Source organism: Python bivittatus, unplaced genomic scaffold (genome assembly GCF_059951505.1).
Source record: "Python bivittatus isolate LINGU-HERP-01145 unplaced genomic scaffold, Pbiv_v1 ctg000840_np1212, whole genome shotgun sequence".
Classification (NCBI taxonomy): domain Eukaryota; kingdom Metazoa; phylum Chordata; class Lepidosauria; order Squamata; family Pythonidae; genus Python; species Python bivittatus.
Window position 1 is genome coordinate 32,273,843 of NW_028277113.1, and position 24,171 is coordinate 32,298,013.

General features: G+C 35.2%; 1 protein-coding gene across 6 annotated transcripts in view; it reads right to left on the reverse strand.

Annotated features, from left to right (window-relative positions):
- The window catches only part of PTPRM (protein tyrosine phosphatase receptor type M), a 526,420-nt gene that overhangs the window by 279,371 nt on the left and 222,878 nt on the right, over positions 1-24,171 (reverse strand). For all 6 annotated transcript variants that reach the window (XM_088130895.1, XM_088130898.1, XM_088130896.1 and 3 more), the window contains exons 6-7: positions 18,101-18,275; positions 8,640-8,933 (exon numbers count right to left, since the gene is read on the reverse strand). In XM_088130895.1, the coding sequence (XP_087987021.1) occupies positions 8,640-8,933; positions 18,101-18,275 (469 nt within the window). The remainder of the gene's footprint in view (positions 1-8,639; positions 8,934-18,100; positions 18,276-24,171) is intronic.

Genomic DNA, 24,171 nt, shown 5'->3' on the forward strand with positions numbered 1-24,171 from the left:
CATGTAATGCGTCTATCTCATATATTGGTTTCACCTTTTGAGTTGCCTTACTGACATAAATGAACATTTGCATGATATTCTAATTTTTCGAGTTTCACCCGTACATCTCTGAGGAGATAAAGTTAACATCTCTGGGGTAAAACAACTGAAGATTTTTCATTTTTAAATTGAGCTCACATATTTCAGCTCATTCCTCAGACTAAACCAGACTTGGGTGGATGTTTAGGATGTTGATAAAAAAAAAAATAGCTTGATGCCTGTAAAAATAGGTAATATTCTGGGGGAAAAATTGTGTGCATATATGATTGAATGTTTTCATAAATCAATGACTTTAAGAATAGATGATGTGTCCATTTGACTCAATTAGTTGACATGGCCAACTAAAAGTCCCCTCGAGCTGATTTACCATGTGGTATCTAAGAATGGCTAACATGGGTTAGATCTTTGATTATAATATTACGTATGTACAATTTTTTTAAAAGTGAGGTAATCAGATATCTCTGAAAATCAGTAGAGATGAATGCAGAGAATATTTTCATAAATTAAAAACTAGTATACAAAGTAAGTTCCTTGATTAATTTTATTGATAAATAAACCTTTAGCATAATTCAGGTATTGTTTTTCTATATTTTCCTGTTACAAAATAAAAGAGAGATCCCAAACACTAATTAATACTCCACACCAATATCCAGCAGTGCCCTCTCCCATGACCAAGATAATTCTGCACTATTTATTCATGCAGAAAAACAAATTTAGCAAAAGTTCTTTTTAATGCTAATTAAAAGTCTTTTGTATTTTGCTCAACCCCCATTTGAATATTATTGCTGGATTGCCAGTGGCAAGTCCTCTTCAAAGGACAGGACACTTTTTAATTTTTATATACTGTTTTTTTCTTTTTTTTAATGACAAAACAGTAGCCAAGAAAAAAATAAATTAATAATAAAAATATATCTCATATGGTTGAATAATATGTATTCTGAAGATATTCCTTTGAAATAATATTTATATTTAATTTTGTTCTTAAATATAGCTCGTTGGTTAAAAAGATAACTATGTGATTTTTTTTGGCATATTACCTATATATTTTGATTAAATAATAATACTGGAAAATAGGCCAAGAAACTTCACAATTCATAAGTACATCCCAATAAACAATAACATGTTTTGTCTTAATTTTAAACTATGAAAAAAACATTTCAATTAAAATTCTATAATTTGAACTTCCGAAGCTGTAGAGAAGAACAGATTTCTCTCTACCATTAACTTTAGCTATTTATACATCACTATTAATCAAATTACTGTAATAAAATACACACATGGCTCGTTTTTATAAAATGTGCTCATTATTTTAATATACTGTACAAATTTTATAAATGAATAGCAGAGATTATTTCAGAAAAAGCTCTTTGTTTTTACATGATATGGAATGACTAAACTAAGGTTGTGTCTGCTACACTGTATAATCTAAAACAAGTACTACTCTTTTTTTTTATTATCAGCAAATATGTAGGTTAGTGCAATGCTGGTGGACAATGGAACCTCCCACACAGCATTTCAAGCGACCCTGGATAGCAAACAAAAACATTACTTCCTCCAAGTAAGAGCAACAAGAAGTTTCATAGAAACTCCCTGCACAAACCATGAGAGTGTTGAGCTCCATATTAGCTGGGAAACCGGTTGCAGTCAGCCGTTCTTTGCTTTTGTTATTCAGGTCATTGCTTCTCTGAATCCCCTAAGAAGTAGGAAGAACTCAAGAATGATGTCAACCTCTCATTTTGCATGACATTAGTAACAATGAATAGGATTCTCTTTTCAAAACAAATAATGAGGCAATTCTTTCTCTTACCCTGCAACAAACTCTAGTGGTGGAAGCAAGTGGGTTGGAAAATAAAGGAATAACTTCATTATTTGCCCAAGCCCTCTAAAATTCTGATGAAGGACAAAATCCTTCATTTGTACTCACTGCAATGGGAATACTGATAGCTATGAACTTATCACATCCAGAAGGCTCCAGATTTAGAAAAGATGTGAAACTTTATTTTTTTACTCTGTGGAGTATTTTGAGGGATTCTCTTTATTGAAGCTGCAATTATCTTATTGCAGTTGTTAATTTGTTAAATAACTTCTGACTTTCTCACTGCCTTTTATATGCAGTAGGGGTAGGTGCTACAGTCTGGCTTAAGTACAGGCATTGGGGGCTCCTTGGGAGAAAAAGCACCGGGAGCAGAAATGACTTACCAAAACGACTTGCGACCTCCTGCTGGCTTCCCCATTGACTTTGCATGCGGGAAACTGGCAGGGAAGGTCACAAATGGCGAACATGTGACTGCAGGACACTACAACAACTGCAACTTCGAGGACCAGTCGTAAGACCCTTCATTCAGCACAGTCATAACTTTGAACGGTCACTGAATGAGTGGTCATAAACCGAGGACTACCTGTAATGTAGGAATTCCAACTGTATATTTGCTCAATCTTGGTTTTATTTTAAAACTGAATAACTGATTATATTAGTAATAAGAAAAACATAATGTCTACTGATTTACTATTTTCCTTCAAAATCTGGTTCATATACAGTAAACATTATTTTAGAACAATAGGTTTTGTTTTTACTGACATTTTTCATTGATAGATAACCTGATGCTCTCCATTTTTTCCTGATAGCATCACTAATGGTCAGGTATTATAGTCCAAAATCCTACTTTGCAACTGTTTTAATAATGAAAAAGTGGATAGAAATATTATAAATAAAACACCTGGAGACATCAGGTTGTCTAACAGTGACCATATTCTCCATTCCTCTTGTGATGGCCCACTATTTGTCACAAGAGTAATTATGCTTCAAAATAATTATCAGTAAATTATATTCTCTGAGCATAACTACACAGTCTGTTATTACTAGCTACAAATGAGCACACTAAGACATGTAAAAATTAGTTCTGAAAATAATAGGTTAAAAAGGATATATGCTGAATGGCCCCAAACATTTATAAACAATACAACAAGCCATTACTAAATAAATATCCTTTCTATTATAGAAGGTCTTTTTTTTTTTTTTTGGTGCCTTCAAGTCACTCTTGACCCCTGGCGACTGCCTGGACAAGTCCCTGCAGTTTTCCTGGCAAGTTTTTTCAGAAGTGGCTTGCTATCGCCTCCTTCCTACAACTGAGAGAGTGATTGGCCCAAAGTCACCCAGCTGGCTTCATGCTTAAGATGGGACTAAAATTCACAGTCTCCAGGTTTCTAGCCTGATGCCTTAACCACTACACCAAGCTGGTATTTACCTACAAATTAATGGGTACAGGGTAAGACTTCACCAAATTACATTTAATTATTCTAGATCAGTGAGGTTCTGTCATGAAGCTAAATCCTTTCATGTATTCTTCAATGTGCATGTCTTTGTTAAAAATATCATGCCTCTATAGAAATTCAAATTTCTATAATACAAATATTAGGTCTTCTAAAAATGTTTTAGGTGCAGACATTCCATACTGAAATTATCTTGATTGCATTTTTATTCATAAACACACACAGAAACACAAGTCAGTGCTGGTGATTGGCAGGGGAGAAGTACGTCATAGACCCCTCCCTTGTGAAGTGCGACAGGGCTCAATCCTCTCCTCCCTCTTGTTCAACACTACATGAAACTACTAGGTGAAGTCATCTGCTGGTTTGGAGTCCAGTCCAGCGCCTTGCAAAAAGGAGTTGGGAGCAGTTGCTGGTAAGCGTGAAAAACCAGGCGCACCCAAAAAGGGCGCAAAGCAACGGAAACCCCGCCTCCTGCGCTCGCCAGCTGGGCTCTGCTCTAGGAAGGAGGCACTGGCAAACCACTTCCGAAACACCTTGCCTTGAAAACTGCAAAGGACTTGTCCAAAGCAGTCACTGCAGAGTCAGTAACGACTGAGCACAGATTAAATTAAAAAAAAAAATCATATAATACCCAATTCTACTATATCTTTCAAATCCAGATCAGCCAAGTAAGGCTGTCAAAGCCTTGTCCCAGTGCCTGTAGTACGTGCAGGCCTGGATGGGGAAAGACCAACTCCAGCTTAGTCAATTATCACCACAATTGAAAAGTATTGTGATTCATCTCTTAAAGGAATCTTTATAACATGACATAGAGCCTGATTATTTGAGGGGCTTCCTATCACCTGTGTTTCTGCCTAGCCAGTACTCCAGAATGGGTATACTCCAGATACCCTAGATGAACACTTCATCCTAGGAAGAACATCACTTCCAGAAATTCAAGTTCGGCTTAGCGTTATACAAGTGCAAATGCAAGAACTGGATTGATTGATTGATTGATTGATTGATTGATTGACTGATTATGTGTCACCAACTCCCAGTGTCATCTTTCAGGACCTAAGAAGCACGCTTTCTCTGTAGTGGTGCCCACCCTCTGGAATAAGGTTCCCCCTAAGATCCAGATGGGTCCCACCCTGATGGCTTTCCAAAAGGCCTCAAAGACCTGACTGTTCTCCCCGGCCTTGAAGTAGGGTAGATGGAACCCACTTGTTGGATATGTTTGTATATGTATTAGTGTGTTGTCTGGACTGCCTTCTTGTGAGCCACCCAGAATCAGTTGGAGTCAGGTGGCACTGAAATAAAATGAAATAAATACTGTACATAAATAACAAAACTTTTAGCAAGAGCGGAATACGATCAATTTTTGTCTTGGAACCTGGTATTTTGTGATTGGGACAGAAAAGGGATTCAGTTCATGTACTAATTACCATTCTAACTTGTAGTCTTTCTAGTTGGACAGCTTTGGATATGGTGCTATAATACAGTGCTTTAGTATTGTGGTAACTAGTAGTCATAGTTAAGAATTTTATGATTTCAGTGGTAAACTACATATTCCAGTGTGAATGAGGTCTAGTGCATATCAAATATGATAATCAAACACAGACAATTTATCTTACAACTTACATCCAGCAGTCCACAAGCAATTTAGGCAGAAGCCTATAGATACTTTGCACAATTTGGAATTGAATTGTGTTTATTTAACCTCAGATCTTAACCTCTTGTACTTAGTTTATACATTTGAATTCTAAAGTATGTAAAAGATTTTCATAAAGTATGTGAAAACAGCTTTTCTGCAAATTCTATAGCTGCCTTTGGAAAAGTCTTTATTTTCTTTCATTCTAATTATAGATGCAGCTTTATTTACCAGTGAAAGACTGTTCTAACTGAATGGCATCTCATTGTGCTATGCAAAAGTATATTTCAAGCATTTTGGGGAACTATTAAGACTTCTTAAAAAAAAACCTGGTACAGTGCTTTGAATTGCAAAGTGGTCTGTTCCTCCCTAAGGGAACAAGCTTGTAGCATACAATTATCACTACAATTGAAAGGTACTGTGATTCATCTCTTAAAGGAATCTCTATTCTCCTAATCTGATAGTGCACATTTAAGAATAGCATAAGTTCACCATTTTACTGATTTATTATAAGTGTACGTTTTTAACCATTTAACGCCTTGTAAGGATATAGTAAATGGAACTATATTTAGCAAAAGAAGGAAGACTAGAATGCATCTCCTGGCTACTATTTTGCTGTTCTCTTGTGTTGCCTCCAGAAAGGCAAAAAAATCTGTAACAATACGTCACAACTAATTTTTGTAACCAACTTTGTATAATGAAATATTTCAACTAAGATAAATTATTCAAATATCATATTTATATACTCAGGCTTTTCCTTGCATTTTCAAAAATGGTTCCTTTAACTGAGAGAAATGTTTAAAAACAGCCTCATACTTCTCAGGGTTTTTTAAAATGTTTCTATAGCACTCTTCATAAAATTTCAGGATAGTTCAAGGATCTTAGTATACTTAAATAGACACTCATCACACTATTTCCTTTGGATTAAACAGCATTATCTACCTGTGTGGTCACCAAGAGTCTACACTGACTTTAATCAATCAAAGGAACATTATGTGATGTGCAGAAGGAGTAAAGAGTAAGGAGTAACATGCAAAAGTAATTACAATCATAATGCAATGGGAAATATAATTAAACCTCATTTATACCTTTCACTTTCTCTCTGTACCTTTCTGTTGTAAATTATCCTACATTCCATTATGCCCATATATCAGTTCATACATTCATCCTTTTCTGGGTTTCCTATAATCTTATTTATACACTGACGCTTCATGTTTCTTTACTACTTGTACATCGATTTGTTTAGTTTATTTGTTTAACCTGGAGTTCTGCATCAGTTTACATAAGGGGTGCCATTTCTTGACACTGGCAAGCTGGTTACAGCTATTGAGAAGTGTAGTTTAGGAATATTTGGTGGGCCAAAATACTGCACTTACAAGAAGAAAAATTAGCATTGCTAATTACAGTGAAAGATTTAACAGCAGGAACCAGTTGTCTTGTATTTATTCATTCAAGTATGCACGGTGCATAGATTTCAAATTAAATCTATAAAAGGCAAACTGGGAAGAATGTAAGCTACTGTAAAAAAAAAAAACTGGGGACAATCTGAAACCTTTGCACCAAATCACAGAAAGGTTTTTTTGGCTGCAGCTTGACTTTCTTTTACTTTATTCAAACTTTATAGATTATGTTGTGATTACTGGTAGTCCTTGGGTTATGACAGCAATAGGGATCAGAATTGCCACTGCTAAGCAACTCAGTCGTAAAGTGCGACATCACTTGACTATATTGCTTAGCAATGGCAATTCCAGCAGTCCCAGTTGCCACTGTTAAGCAAATACCATGCGTGTTGTTAAGTGAGGACCTTACGTGACCATGACTTCCAACTGCCTGCCAGCTTCCCAACTGACTTTGCTTGTGAGAAGCTGGCAGGGAATGTCAGAAATCACAATCACATGACTATGGCTTGCTGCAAAGTCAGAATTGCAAGCCAGGTGCCAAGTGCCCAGCTCATGATCAAGTGACGGTGGGGACACTGAAACAGCCAGAACTCCAAGGACCAGTCGTAAGTCCCGCTCATTCAGCACTACTGCAATTTTGAATGTTTGCTGAACAAGTGGTTGTTACTCAAAGACCACCTGTAATCTTAATAAACTATCTCTGATTTTAGGAGGCTTTGGTTATCATGCTGCAATTTAAACATTTTATTTTTATATTTTTTTGTTTTTACCAACTGTGAAACACTCGGCATACATACATAAATACACATGCACACTTTAAGCATTTGAATACATATTTGTATTGGCATGACATCTATAAATCATTACGTTAAATTAGTTGCCATGGTGACAGGTTATATGTCACCATTAAGTTTCAACACTGTTTCACCACCCCCTTGATATTTTTCAAGTTGTTAAAAAAATAGTAATAATGTGTCAGGCAAACAATGTTCTGCTAGTAGATAAATGTCAATGCACTTACAGTTTCTGGCAGCTGTGGATGCTAACTTAACCTTTTTCTTTTGCTTTCATACCTAAGTCTCTACACAAATACTAGTGCAACAATTTGTGCTTCACACTGCTGAATAAACAAAGTGCCATTGGCATCCTTTCTTAACAGCCACAATTTTATATACTTCCATTACTGATAATTAAATTTCACTCTCACTATTAGAGGTATAATAGAAGGTGTTTGACTAAAACATTAGCTGTCTCATTTATGACCGTCATTAAATGTTTGTCCCAGAGGCCCTGTTTTTAAGTACAGTAACTTTTCAACCCACCTAACAATAAAGTTGATTTTAAGCAGTTCTCTCTAATCCTGCAGTTAAGGGCTATTAGGATGTATATTTCCCCAAGAACTACACACAACTTTTTCACTACTGGGCTTTAGGATAGTGCAGAAGATGGTTTGGGGGATGATTTTAATGTTCACTTTATATCCATCTCCTGAAATTAATGTTGCCTTTATTATACCTCATATAGTTGTACAGTATGTAATTGATAATGTTTTAATTGTTTATATTTTTATAAGCACACTTTTATGGTGGCATCCTAAAAGACCTTAAACAAGTTGATTCAATGGTAGAGAAAAAAACAAAAATTGATTCTACTATTTCTTCATTATTCTCACTTCATTTACAGGTGAGGTGTTGGGGCAAAGCGTCCTTTTTAGTGGAATAGAAATCAGATTTGATTATTCTCTTCCCATTTATCCAGTTTGGGTAAAATCCAAATGGTTTTAGAATTAGAGATCACACATAATTACTTTGTGGTGATTATGAAGAGCCTTATTAATGGAGACTACTATGTTCTTTGTCTTGAAACACGGTTGCTAACAAAGGTGCCTACCATTAAGTATTTATTTTGAATCTCTAAAGAGGATGTTTATTCTCTCAAAATGTCACCTACTGATAAGCCAGCAATCATTTTCTCTCTTGGAGTAACTTGATCAGGTGACAACAGCATATAAGACATATAAATGCATTTGTTCCCTACCCAGATTGAGATGGCACTACCTTCAGACCCAAGCTTGCAAGGCATAAAAAGACAGGAAATAATATATTATAATATTCAACACATGCTTCATTTTAACTGAAAGCAGTAACTCCTAACAGTGTTCTAGTTTAATAATCTCTACTTAGGTAACTAGACAGCAACTGCTAGTTTTAATGTTTTACAGTTGAACTGGAATTCAAAAATTCAGTTATTTCAAGTGACATGGTGAGATTGTGAATTACTTTATACAGAGGTCTACTTACCGGCACATTTTGTTCTTGTTTTAAGTGCTGGTCCAGGAGATCCAGTACCCCCTTCACCTGGTCTAGTGAGCAACACACTAATTTCATATTCTGTGTCAGGATCCAGGTGTCCAATTTTATACTTTGTCGAATCCACTGGTTGTATATCGTACCAACTTCCGCTTGAGGTGCGATATTCTATTTGTCTCACAATTATAGGTCCATCTCCATTGATAGAGTTGGCATTCAACTGGATCCATAAATAGGTTGCACCAACTGACGACAGTTGAGGAGGTGCAATGGGAACAGGAGGCTCTGAAACATAAAAAATGTGTATATATGTATTTTAAAAAACTCATATAACATGAAACTTTTCTATACTTTTGGCTTTTCTGCAAAAATTTTCTTACTATTCATTTGTTCTATTCAAATGCAAAAGCAGGGACTTGACATCTCTCTTCTTCTTTTGAGGATACAAGGGAGAAGACAAGAGCCAGCTCCCCACCCAACATATAGATAAGTTCATTTTGCTCTTCAAATACTATGTTTGATAAAAGTTTTTGCTTTTGCATAGTCTTACTTTTCTTGGTGAACACATTTCTAATTTTATACCAGTTTTTTTATTAGAGTGCATAATGTAAGAGGACTATCTACTAACCCTCAGATATTTAAAGATAGTGAGGTTTCTAGTTCTCTATAACCACTGCACCTTTCAATGATTTAATAAGTTTTCAGTAAATCTGCCTTACTAGAGTGGGAGGGAATTTCTTAGTATGCTAGTGCTACTTTCCTGTTCACTACTACTTCTCCATATTAAATTGCATTGACCACCACTGTGACAAATCCTTGTTTTCATTTCCTGTTAGTTCCCTTGCTTACATTTCTCCATTGGGGTTTTTTTTTTTGGTCTCATAGTAGGACTGTGATATCTTAGGTGCACCACACTGAGTGGTTTATTTTATTTTATCATCCAATACCTTGGTTCAAGAGTATTCAGTTTATAAACGCCCGGTTTCTAATTTTCCATCTTGTCTTGATATTATTGATACTATATTACATTACTTGAAAAAGTATTAAAAAGACTATCTTGTCTTAATTAAATTCAAAGTAACTAAAAATAAATTACTCCATTCTATAATCAATAAATTACATTTTACAAAATAACAAAAAAGAAATCTGTTCTCCTAAAATGACATCTAATAGTTCTATTCATTTTTGTGATTAACAGTTCCTAATGGAGATAGATGAGCTCTTTACCACTCATCTCCAAATAATTTAGAAATTATCTATATTCTTTCTCCACCAAAGCCAGAACTTGTAATATTTTTCAAAGCTTGTAAACTCTCTTCCCTCCCTGACAAAAACATGACCCACACTAATTAGGCAAGTCAAAGGACTCCTGCATCTCTGCTTCAGCTCTGAAGAATATTCCTGTTAAGCAGATTTACAGATATTTCTGTTATTATGCACATGAACTACAACAGCCTGTGAAAGCAATACCTTAACTAAGAACCCTTCTCTAGACTGGATTTTAATCCATGTTAAAGAAGAATTAAGAATCTTAAAATCCTTTTCTATTTTATTGGAGGCTAGCATTACTAAGCCAGTAAAGCTTGTTCCTCAACCGGAGGTTCATAATTTTACTGAAAATCAGGTAGCACCTTCTTCAACAAACAAATTTTATTAAAAGGCATAAGCTTTCATGAGCTGCAGCTCAGTTCATCAGATGCAAAGAGTGGCTTCACTGGTGTAGGCTTTAAATTGGGATGAGGCAGGATGGGAGGGAGGGGAAGATGGGCTGGCTATGCAGATGCAGGTTATATGTGAGATAGATTACAAGTACCTTATCAACTAACAATTGCAATGTGTTGAAAATCCATTTTTTGTTGAGAAGGTCTGTATCTGTATAAGTAACCTGTCTTGTCCTCCCTCCCCCACCCCGCCTCATCCCAATTTCAGGACCTTGGACCTGGAAGGTAACTCACAGACAGAGATGGCTTTTCACCCTGTGTTCCAAGGATGGGAAGGAGAGAAGCTCAGTCTTCCATGGAGGTGAAGAATCCAATGGCTGTCCCAAAAAGGAAAAGGCATGTGATGGTGAGGAGTGACTCACTGCTGAGAGGAACTGAGTCAGCAATCAGCACACCAGACATGTTATCAAGGGAAGTCTATTGACTCCCAGGTGTGAAGTTCATGAAGAACATGACAGAGAGGCTGACCCAACTAATCAAACCTACTGACCACTATCCCTTTCTTTTGTTTCATCTTGGAACAAATTACACAGCCAAAAAGATCCTGAGAAGAATATTGAGGGACTAAGAGGAGCTAGGGAGACTTTGGAGTACAGGTGGTGTTTTCATCCATACTTCTGACTGAAGTTCATGGCCCAAGGAAGGAATGTATCATTCTGGAGGTGAATGGATGGCTCAAGGGATGGTGTCACTGAGAAAACTTTGGATTCCATGGTCTATACACTATCTACAGGAAAGCTTCTGGCAAGAAATGGGCTGTAGCTCACAAAGACTGAAAAGAATATAGTTGGAAGACATCTTGATTAGTTCGTCTACCAGGTTTTAAACTAAATCTGGAGGGAAAGGAATACCAATACCCAGAACTACACTCAAAACATAAGTTTGAAGCCAGTAAACCATACACCATGAAAGGAAGTAGCAATAAGGGGCACTCAGGAATATACCAGGAGATGTGGCAAGAAAACTTAAGAAAGGCAGTACTTTTTTTTAATAAAAACTTTATTATATTATATAAAAAGTACAATTAAAATACAAAACAGAGAGCATAGCAAAGAAAGAACTAAAAGGAAAAAGACAAAAACTAAAATAGTGAGAATAGATAGAAAGATTCTATTCTCATCTATAGAAAGAACGTAAGCCCCAGTATGGGGATGACTTAGTTGTTATTATTGAAGCCTGGTGGGACAGAATGCATTATTGGAATATAATATTCCAATTGGAATGGAAGGATATAATTTGTTCAAAAGAAACAGATCCAACAAAGGGGGGAGAATCGTATTATACATAAACAATGACTATACCTGTATGGAAATTCATGACCTCAAGGGTGAAAACCCTGCCAAAAGCATATGGGTGAATATTAAGGGGAAAAGAAACAATAATGACTCTGCTGTGTGTGTGTATGCAGCCCACTCAATCAAATAGGTGAAATTTTCACAAATCAGATCTATGTCCAGCAATTATACCATTGTTGTAATGGGAGATTTCAGCTATTCCAACATGTACTGGGAATTAAACTCTGTGGCAAGTGGGAGAGGTTCTTGATGTACCTTGCAGACAACTTCAGTATCCAAAAGGTGGAGGAGGAAACTAGAGAATCAGCTAATATCTACTAGCAGGAAATAAATTACTGAGGAAACTGTAAGTACCTCAGAGAGAATGACCTCATGATCCTAGAATTCAGCATAATTCACCATAAGCAAAGAGAATGGAAGGTAGTCTGATTATTGCTCTATATTTCAAGAGAGCCAACTTCATTAAACTAAGAGGAAGAGAGAAAGGATTCCATGGATGGAAATCCTGAAGGGAAAAACAGTTCAGGAGAGTTGGGAGATTCTGAAAAAACAGATAATTAAGGCCCAAATACAAATAATACCAAACACAAAGAAAAATGAGAGACAGCTGATGAGACCATTGTGGTTGCATAAAGAGTCCCTGGTAAACAGGAAAAAAAAAGGACAAGTTTAAAAAATGGAAAGGGAGGCATATATCAAAAGCAGAATATTAGGAAATACAGTAGCCCAAATCTGTAAGAATGGGATTACAAAGGCTAAGGCTCAGAATGAGCAATGAATGTCAAAAAAAAAAAAAAAAACCCACCAAAATGGGATCTTTGGCCATGTATGGAACAAGAGGAAAGTCAAGAAAATGTTTGGTCCACTGGTTAGAGAAGACGGATGGATGGTGAAGGGGAAGGCTGAACTACTAAATTCCTATTTTGCACCTGTCTTTTCACAAAAAGAAAAAGTGGTCCAATCTGTCAAAAGCTGCACAACGGGGGGCAGAAGAGAAAAACAGGTCAAAATAGGCCAGGAAGTGGTGAAAGAGCACCTAGCTGCTTTGAATAAATTCAGGTCGCTAGGGCTGGATGGATTATATCCCAGAGTATTAAAGGAACTGGCATATGTGATCTGAAAACCACTCACTGTAACTTTGAGAATTCCTGGATTACAGGGCAAGTGCCAGAAGACTGGAGAACAGCTAACATCGTTCCAATCCTTTAAAAGGGGGGGAAAGTATCCCAGGAAACTACAGACCAATCAGCCTGATATTAATACCTGGGAAAATCTTAGAAAAGATAATCAAACAGTGGTTTTGCAAGCACTTAGAAAGAACAAGGTGATTACTAGAAGCTACCATGGGTTTGTTAAAAACTATTATTCACATTATTGCTAGCACTATTATAACACTATATATTATAGTCCATAGTGCCTGAGGGTAGGACATGAACCAGTGGGTGGAAGCTTTGCAAAGCTTTAAAGAGAACGATCCAAACTCAAAATAAGAGGAATGTCCTCGCCAGGAGTGCTATTAAGCATGGAACAGCCTACTTCTTGTGGTTGTAGGTGCTCCATCACTGGATATTTTCAAACAAAGGTTGGACAGCCATCTGTCTGAATGGTCTAAGGCAGTGTTTCTCAACCTTGCCAAGTTTAAGACAGGTAGATTTCAACTCCCAGAATTCCCCGGCCAGCCCTCCAAGGTCCCTTCCAACCCTATGACTGTAATTATCTCCTAATATTCCGACTTTTGCTCTTACTCCTTCCTAGTAAAAAACAATTGTTAGACAATGTATCTAGTAAAGCTAGTAAAGTTGTGTATGGCATTTCCTACAACTGCATAAGCCTATAATTATTATAAATAGCACAAAGTTTTCTCTATGGTAAATGTCATAGAGAAAAACACTACAAGTACAAGAAGATTTCATGCATCAGTTACTGCTACTTATGGGATAAAAATGACAAATCTCTCAACTCTTTAAAATGCCTACAGAATTTTTGTTAATTATATTACTCAATCAATGCACACACATTGTTAGTATGTGATGCTAAAGTAGCTTAAACATTTTAATATTTATTAATTCACTGTCATTTCAAAGACAGTTACTCCATTGTTCATAATCCAGAGATTTGTGCAGAATCTGTGCAATTTAAATAGCTGTGGCTTAACTCAAAATGATTTAGGTTCATTTAAAATCATTAGTGTGTTTCTTCAACCAAAACACGAAATAGAGCATCCTGAGGCATTTATGTAGCCATGCTGAAACAACAGTTAATTACGTCCTGATTTCAAGTGCTGGTAAGGACTGTTGAACTGCCATTCAAAATTCACATTCAGGACTGAGCCTATCAAGGTTAGTACTTATACCAATTTACTTTAGGTCATGCAAGTATTTTGTAACAGATTTTATTTTTAATGGTTTTCTATCCCTGAGGGTATTTTTTGATCTGCTGTGCTCAGAACACCAAAAATCACCAGCATCACCACTACAATATGTATTCAATTACTTATTTTCATATAATTTAAACTACCCAGCTTAAATTATATGAAACTGACTCACAACAGATTTAAATACAATAGTTTTAAAATCAAAATGTTACCTCTGCAATGATACCTCTGCGCCTGCCATTAGGCAGAGTGAAAAAGTCATTACTTTTCTTGACTTTGCATTGGAATGTCAGAAAAGGAGCAACAAATTAGCCATTTAAGTTATTACTATTATAATTTTACTACCCAAAAGAGGGAGTGTACCTGGTAGAATTTTGTGCTTCAGGACTGAAGTACTAGCTTTGGGTACTATGCTCTTATACTTGGGGGTAAGGGAGAACATCATCTGAAATGATGTCTTCAAAGTGTTTCCAACTCTGATGGTGAATCATAGATATTATCCCTTTGTACTACAGATTAAGCATTGATCATACTTCTGTGAATATACTGCTACAAGACGTTGAGTAAGAACAGCTTCTCCTGAATGGCCACAATGTGAAGATTACAATGAGTCATAGAGATCAGTCCCTGCTATATTGCTTGTAATAAGATGTACAAAGATTGTTCATGTAACAGATCAGGTATGCATGACTGAGTCACTAAACAGAAAACCATTAAAAGACCCCATACATGGCAATCATATCAGAAAAAACATATTCCAATTCACAGTTTATAGTAATAGAGCTATGCTCAACCACATTATAGATGTAATACTACTGAGGAAAATACTGTGTAGTCTTTCGCTCAGAATAAATTATTTGGAAATAATGTGTTAATATATAAATAGGAAGATACCTTAGAAGGATAGGGACAGAGAGTGTGGATATGTAGATACATGGATGTTTGTATCCAGAAATAATTTGACAGACGGAAGACTAGTATTTTAATCAGTTCATATCTCTAATTGTGTGAAATATTATCTTGAATCTTGCCACAGTTTTCAAAATGTTATCCCTTGCTTTTACATTCCACATTCTGTTCTACAGGTGTTTGGCTTGTTCTGTTTTATTCAGTATGCTAAATCTTCCATTTAACATTAAGAAATATAAACCATGGATAGTAAAGATAGTTTCCTCACATCCCTTATTTAAAAACCTAACAAAATGCTTTGTGTCTGTGACACCACTAGATTTACTGTGTATGACCTCAAAAAATATTTGAACTCTGTTATAATCTGGAATTTTCTTGGGCAGCCTTATTCTATTCTAAAACTAATCTCTGTTACAGCTGACCAATATTAGAAAAGGCTCTACATAGTGTGTATATAAAATGCTAATTTACTTCCCATTTAATCTATTGTAGCATGCTGTTTTTCATTTTTGCTAAGTCTGATTTCTTTTATGTTATCCTGTTTAAAAAGAGGTACTAGGTTATATGCTCATTTTCTGAGAGTTGTTTGCTTTATAATAAATGGATTACATGTCTTGAATTTTTTAAAAAAATAATATTTCACATTAATTCTATGACAAATTATAGGTGGCAACATTATGTAACTACAATGGTCAGCCTGTTAAAGAACAACTCTAATCACTGTCCCCAGTCAGAATCAATATTAGTATAAAATTGAAAATATTTGTTTTTTAGGATTAATTTACCTTATGTAATCACATATCAATTATCCATTGCAGAAAAATTCATGAAAACGCCACTTTTCATATGTAATTGTACTGCACATGGATTATAGTATGCTTTATTCCCTAGCTAGCCTGGGTGACATCAGTTCTAGTTCCTTGGCATTCCAGGAACAAGCTGCTTTCAGCAGGAGCAGCTAAATAAACTACAGATCATGTTTCCTGGGGTTTGCTTACTATGATACAGAAACTGGAATCCATGGCTTGTCTTTTCCAAAGAAACCAAAAATCATAGCTTCTGACTCTGGCTGATTCAAAACAAGCCAGTCACCTATTATGGTAAACAGTGTGTTTTGTTTAGCTGCTTCTGCCAGCAGCAAAAGTCACACAGAAAAGGCCTGACACTTCCATCCTCCTTTCTTTCCTCCTATGTTTAGCAGGAGACAAAAAGCAACTGTTTTCATTTTTAATTATTAAATTGAAATTCAGACTGACTTTTTAATTTACTATTATGAAATAAGCCAGTATCATAAGCCAGTATCATAAGCCAGTATCAAACTGTTAGATCTAGTTTGTTGACCAGTTCTATTTGACCTAATCAGACTTCACTTTGTGTTTGGACTTAATGAAGAATTCTAGTTGGTTTAAAAATAAAAGCCCTAATCTTCTTGAAGGCATGCAAAACTTAGAAAGGAGAGTGTGTGAGTCCAAGTTGTTTATTACCTCATATGCATAATGCTAAATTATGGTCTGAAATTATGTTTGAAAAGGCCCACACATACCATCGTTTTCTTTATATGTGTATCTACAGATGAGAAAACATTTATATATGATGAATCCCCAAAATGCAGCAAAAACACAAGAACACAAACTAACATTATTCTTATATAAAAAGCTTAGCCATTCAAAACTAATCACAAAGCCTGAAGGGGAACTCATAATAGCATATTGTTTTACCTTACCGATAATAATATATTTAAAAAACATGCTTCATGGAAATAAGCAATTTTTGGTGAAACATAATTAAAGAAATGTAAATACTGTGTAACTGTCTATCAGTAACCAGGTAAATGAGCTTAAAGACCCCATAATGTTATTATTTAAACATAATCTGTTCCAAGGTTAGTACACTGTTTAAATGGGCTTTTTAGGTCACAAGGAATGATCTGCATGTGGTCTCATAAAAGCTAAAGCACAAGCAACAGGGATTACCATAATTACTTCATCAAACTACAAGTAGCTAATGGGATTACACCCTAAGGGTAAGCAATTATTCCCTGCATACAGAATAAATGTGCTGAGAGAGGTGGAAAAGAGCAAATATTATAGCAATATGATAAATAGGTTCAACATAGTGGGGTCAAGACCAATGGCAGTAAATTGCTGTAACTTCAAAGAATTTCTTTTTCTCGTTTTCCTCTTTTTCTGGCTATAATTTTGTTGATCACTCCCTTTTCCTCTTCCATTTTAGTGCCATATATATATACATACATACATATATACATATTCATCACATTATTCCCATTCAGGATAATGAGTGCTATGCAAAGCATAGTAAAGGAGTAAGAAATGGCAAGCCAAAGATATTAAAAGTATGAGCTATGAAAAAGATAAGGAAACATAGTTCAAACTAGTTTACACCAAAACCATCTGCTATAATTTTCCAACATTCGTTCTTTGCAAATTATCCTTGGTTCCACCTTCTACATATACTGCTTTGTACACTGCTTTTTGTTCTTTCGACTTCTCACCTCTATCTTTTTGATGATCATATCAACTCTACAGTTTTCTTGATCTTTCCTTCATCTCCATCCCATAACTCTGTCTTCATACCCAACCACCTCAACATACTTCATTTGTAATGGTTGCTCAGTTTTGTATTCTCCTGAATAGACATGGCATATCCAACTCCCAGTTCAATATAACAAAGTGGGCAGAAACATGCTGTTGTACACAGCCATTTTTGCTTCTTCACCCAATTTCCCATAAGTGGTAAACACTGTGTCATGGTATACAAATTCATCTACTCGATCTAACCCTTCCCTATTTATGTATATCATTAATTCCATTTTCCCTGTCTAAAACACAAGTACCTTATAGATTTCCAGATCTATACTCTTTGGTGCATCATACAGTCTGTATAACATTTTCTATAAATCTGTTGGATTCTTAGTCTTTAGTCTATCTGCATACTAAAGTATATGCAAATTCATATCCTCAACCAATAATCCTCTAAGATCATTTAATATTAGCATCAAGCCTGGAGTTACCTGAGTTGGTCATTTTAATTTATATACTTTGTAACATCACCAATGGAAACAATTTGTTCAATATGAAACATTTCAGGAATTTGGTTTCTAACCTTTTCATTTGTATATCAATTCTGAAATACCTTTAATGATTAGTTCTGCATAATTTGATACTCCAACTCCTCCTTCTGTGCGAATCATACAGCGGTAATTGCCAGCATCCCGTTTAGTAGCATTCACCACACTAAAAGACGCTACAAATCGACGATCATTAAAAATTTTCATATCCTTCAGAGGTGCATCCTGTACAAGCAATCCCTAATGAAAAACAAATGCAATAATTAACTTTTTAAATTATAATGGAGGAATACTTCATTTACAAATATTTTACAATAAAAATTAAGATTAAACTTGGTATATAAATAAGCATATATAAAATATTTTTGTCCTCCCATCCCCTCCAAGTCCTGTTGTACTGTGCAGGAGAAGGCAATGATAAACTACTTCTGTATTTTTACCAAGAAAACTGCATGGACAGAAAATATAAATTGATTGACATTGTAGTGAAAGATGATGGGTCCCTCAGTTTGGATGGCACTCAACATGTTACTGAGGAAGAGCAGAAGATCTTTCAGAATACTAACAGTGTTTAAGACGTGGCTAAATTAAAGCCTTTGGGACATCTAGTTGCTGATGTTGTCATACAGGAAAGGAAAATCTGAAGCTGCAAAGACAGAATTATGGTGAGAACATGGAACGTAAGAAGCATGAACAGAGGAAAGCTCAACACACTGAACAATGAAATGAAACGACTACAAATTGACATCTTAGACATCAGTGAATTGAGATGGACTGGGATCAGACACTTCCAGTCAGAAGATTACATTGTTTATTACTCAGGACATAAAAAACAAAGAAGACATGATGTTGCTTTTATAGTTAGAAAGGGTATAACAAGGATAGTGTGTGGCTGCAATGTAATCAATGACCAAATAATATAGATTAGACTTCATGGACCACCCTTTAATGTGATGATCCTTAAAGTTTATACTCCAACCACCGATACAGAAGAAGAGGAGGTTGATGAGTTTTATGATCAAGTTCAATTTGAAATCAACAGAACATGTAACCAAGATGCGTATGTACTGCTTTCAAGTGACACTTGAGCATCTTGGATCTTTTAAAAAATGCAAATTAGCTTTTGTGATGTACTTATATATACATTAAAAATAACGTTCTAGCTTAATACATCTTTCTTTAGGGATTATGATCTCTATCTTAGGGGATAAAAGACAAATCTCTGTATCAATATTATTTTAAATAGATGAATACATATGGTTTTCTATATTTATTATATGTTTTTAAAAAATGGAGGAACAGCACCAATACAGGGAGTAGTGGAAAGACAGAAACATTCAAGTGCACAGTGGTGATTTTTTGTGTTTCATCTGTTTCAGCAAAAATTTTCTTCCAAAGACTTATATTTATGTCTACGACATTTATGCACCTCTTTCATTTTTTAATGTATTGTATTACTTTTAAAGGCTTAAGCTACAAAAAGATTTCATATATCAAATAAGCAGGCAAATAAATAACTTAAAAGTGCACCTTATAGTAAAGACTATTCCAAAACAGTCTTTGGTAAAACATAAAACAGCCTTTCTTCTATCATGACTATTCTGGCAGGACCTTCAGAAGCTTGTCTTAAAACTCAAGGCAGGCTCATGTTGAGGTGGTCCGTCAAATAGCCTAGTTCTCAGCAACCATTTTAAACTGTACTCAGAAAGGGTCAGAACATCACTACAACTGATTCAGAGCATGCAAGGTGATTCATACATTTGATTTGATAGTTTTGCTATGTTTTACACTAGCAGTAGTTTCTGAACTACAGAATTCTGAATTTTTGGTTCATTGAGCAGAGAAAGAAATAAGTAAACCGCATTAGCACCATTAGTTTTTTTTTTCTTGAATATGATTAAAAGTGAGAAATTAGAGAATTGGTACAGATGAAGGAGTTTCTAAAAATTGTTTCCCTCCCTACCCATCATGTTTTAAATCCAGATTTTAATTGCAGGTGGCATCCTCATTCAATTCTGGATTGTATAGGATAAACAGGGTGGAGTTAAATCATTGGGCTATATTCAAGAGACGGAAGAAGAGTACAGCGTATACAGCAGTTTTCCTTAATGCTGTCTCCCACTGTAGCGTCTACATGCCACATCCCCTCCCAGATCCCTTACAAAGAATCCCCGAATCTTTCTGGACAGACTGGCTCCAAGGAACAGATAAGTTTGTTTGAGGTGCCTGTTCCATTCTTGGACAGGAACATTCTCTTGCATTTATCAACTTTCCCACCAACACTGATTTGGTAAGGAAACTGCCTAGGCAAGGAAAATGTATAGAAAACTTCAAGGTTTAACTTCCATGTACTGCAAATAACCAACGGCTTAAGTAAGGCTCAGGAGTATCTGCAGGGTTTAAGTGCTTAACTGTGCGTATCTAATATCCTCTGAATCGTGCCAGTGGTTTTATGTTTTTAACATTTTATCATTTAAGTTGCAAAACATATGAAGCCCAACCTTCCAGACTTTATGAAGTGGAAAAAGCTAACAAAATATCAGCAAACAAAACCGACAACCTATTAAGGAGATGCTGAACTCAGTCTGTTAATTATGGTGTTCAGATGTCAACATGTTGAAAGTAACTTTATTATGCTATTTATAGCTTTTAGAAAACTCTGCATAATGTCAATATGAACTGACTTGTGCACATAATTCATGAGGTGAAAGTTAGGGATGAACAGTGTTATGCCAAGTAACTGGAGACTGAACATTAAACAACAAATTTTAATTTCAGTAATAAATATAACAATAATGAAATCATTTAACTTCTACAAGTGATTTTACTGTGCAGCCTTATTAACTGTTCAGACTTAAATTTCAGAAGCTGAAGCCCAAAAAGTGATAATGCTTGGAAACAATTTTGAATATTGATTATGAATGTAGATTTTGCTTTAAAAAGGTTTTATTTCAGTACAGAATTTGTCAGTATAAGAAAGAGAAAATTTGTGATATTCATAGCCAACCGTATGACTATTAGCTTGAATTGACTGAAATGAACCTGATGTGAAACAGGGTGAATTAATCGGAATTAACTGAACCTGAATTTGGCATTCAGACATCCTGTTAGTGAACTGTATTTGCTTTTGTTTTACAAAAAACCAATCTTCTTTTGGGGGGATCTGTTGTTGGTTTTTTTGAAAACATAATCATTTTGAGAATGTTTAGTTCTCTCTTTAATAATAACCAAACACCAAAAACTTCATCCATCCATGATTTTTATTTATCATATTTGTACTACTTCTTACCCCTCTTCAGAAGCTTAAAAAAAGAAAGGGAAAAAAAAAGAATTATGAGTACAATGGAGGCGTCCATGTTAATGGGGGAAGTATTAGGAAAGTTGTATCTGTGTTTAGGTGATCAAGACTGTTCGCCCTATGATAGCATAAACTGAACATGGTTCACAAACTGGGAAATACAGTAATGGTATACCTTTAAATGCATTTACATCCTTCTGACAGACATTCTCAATCAACATATTGGGGGGAGGGAAGGCTGCAGTGTCATAGTACATTCTTTTTTAAAAAGTTGAAGTCAAATTCTAATCTGTATTCCCCTCATCTGGGTAACTGATATCCAGCCGAATTTCTTAAATTAATATGCAGACTGGACAGCATCATATTTCGAATAGGCGCTAGAATGTTATAATATCATTCTTGCACAAAAATACATATTTTAGGGAAAACTGCATGATGCTGTTGGGAATGTGTGCATTTTTTACCATTAATCCAAATATAGAATCAAATATAAACAGTGAATATCTATATTCCCAGCAGAAAAAGATCTTTTTATCTCTTTATCATGATTTGCAGTTCTACCCCCTACAATATGTATATTGGTCTTAAATGCAACTGTGATAGTTGCTAGAGAATGCAGTCACAAGGAGATAATAATTCTTTATATTATAGTGGTAAATGGTATGTTCTTATAATAACCTAACTTAACAGTAATAATAATTTTACTGCTCACAGAGGCATAAAAGAGAAAGCTCATGTATACATGATTTACTGTGAATGATCTCAGTTTGGTACTATGAACAGAATGCATGTAGGAAAAAATGGTCACTGAAAAATTAAAAACAAACTACTGAAGATGATCTCCAACTCCTGAAGATGTACTAAATCTGTTCTTAAATTTTCAGTAACAATATGTATTAAATTATTTCCTTAGAGCAACTTAATTTAAATATTGCCAGTACATTTTGGTTGGTGATGTGCAAGCTTCATTTAGTTCATGTAAATCAGCTTGTACTTTTCTGACAGTACTTTGAGAATGTTTCAAATACTGAGATTTCCGGGGAAGAAATGGCAAACTGAAGACAGCTCTGCTAAAAGTAGAGCTGACAACCACACCAGAATCAAGAGCCGGTGAGTAGACCAACTCTTTCTAATTCTTCTCTGGACAAGGAGAGGACTTGAGATTGCCCACAGTTGCTCCTCATGAGGAGACCACAAGACAGTGGTCTCCGGTGGGTTTAGAGCTCTGGGAGACAATGGAGTAGCCATCTTGCTCAAATCATAGTTGGTGCCTTTAAGGACACTGGGTTCGCATACTTCCTTTTCTAATCACTTTTGGAAATTGCTTGTTAAGTGATATTAAGCTATTAGGAACCTTTGGATCAACATGTTTTACAGCACTGGGTGAGTTTCTTCAATCCTTAGCGAAAGAAGTTTTCAATACAAGTTTAAGGCAAGAAAAAAAAATTGGAATAAAAAGCAAAAGGGTGACTAATACTTAGATTTTATAAAGTTACAAATGGACTAAAGGTCCAGATAAATTTGAAATACGATTCTGGAAATAATCCTTCCCATGGAAAAATGCTCATTTTGAATTCTTTTTTTTTTTTAAAGACATGATAGGATGGGACTTTGAAGGCTGGACACCAGAGGGAATTAACAGGAACTAAACATTACAATTAAAGGAGAAGAACACTTAAATTTGACTTACTAATACAGTATGGAGCAACATATTTTAACATTGGACATAATGGAGGATATTTTTGAACAATGGACCCAGAAATTAATTTTAAGAGTGTCTGCCTCTATAGATAGACTGTGTTTAAGGAAGAGGAACAAGTTTTACCAGACAAGATTGAGACCGATCTGAAAGTGAATTTAAAAATGACAAGGTGCAAGAATGATATGGAAAAAGATGTTACACTGGACATACAGAAGAAATCACCTAATGTCTTAATAATTAAAAGGGATTTCCAAATAACAAACCAAGAGAGTGACCTGGATAATTTTCCTATAATGGGTTTACAAAAGAGGCTTGTTAAACCTTTAAAGAATTTTGTGAGAAGGGACAGAGAAAAAATGAAAAGAAAGTTTTAGGACATTATTTGAAGAGACTAAAAAATTGTTAAAAGTAAAAGGAAGGAATATAAAGTGGGTTTATTTGATCAAGGTTAAAACAGGTATGTTATCTCTGGTAACTCTTAATGGACTTTTGCTGACTAGTACTGAAATGACAAGGTTTTAAGGATTTGTTTATAGATAAGAGATGGGATATGGGAAGAGATCATTTGTTGTATTTTAAGAGAAGGTGATACGTTACTAAAATTGTGTATATTCGTTGTGATGAAGGGGGAAGTCATTTCTTTATATCTTTCTTTTCTCTTTCTCTTTCTCTTTTTTTTCTGCACCTTCTATTTTTTTCTTTTTCTTTTTTAGTTTTAGTTTTTTATTGTTGTAGTTGTAATTTTTAATAAAATTACTATTGAAAAAAAGAGAATGTTTCAAATATTGATGGAAGAACTCTCTACTTGTTCACTCTGTTGCTCTGTCTGTCAGTCATTCTCTGATGGTGGCGTATGAACAGTTGGGAGGGAGCTGGATTTTATATCATTTGTAGATCTCATTGTTAATACTAAAATGTTTCTAAAAATATTTAGCTTTGTTGTTCCATCTGAAATGGATGGGCGTTATAATTTTGAAGTTCTCTAGATTTGTTAATTATACTGTAATATTAGAAGTTTTGTGCATTCCAACAGGTAGGGCTGTAACTCACAACTAAGCATGCGGTTTACATACAGATTATCTCAGGTTCACTCCAAATACAGCTAGAAAAAGTTCCCAGAAGGTCCCAGAATCAAT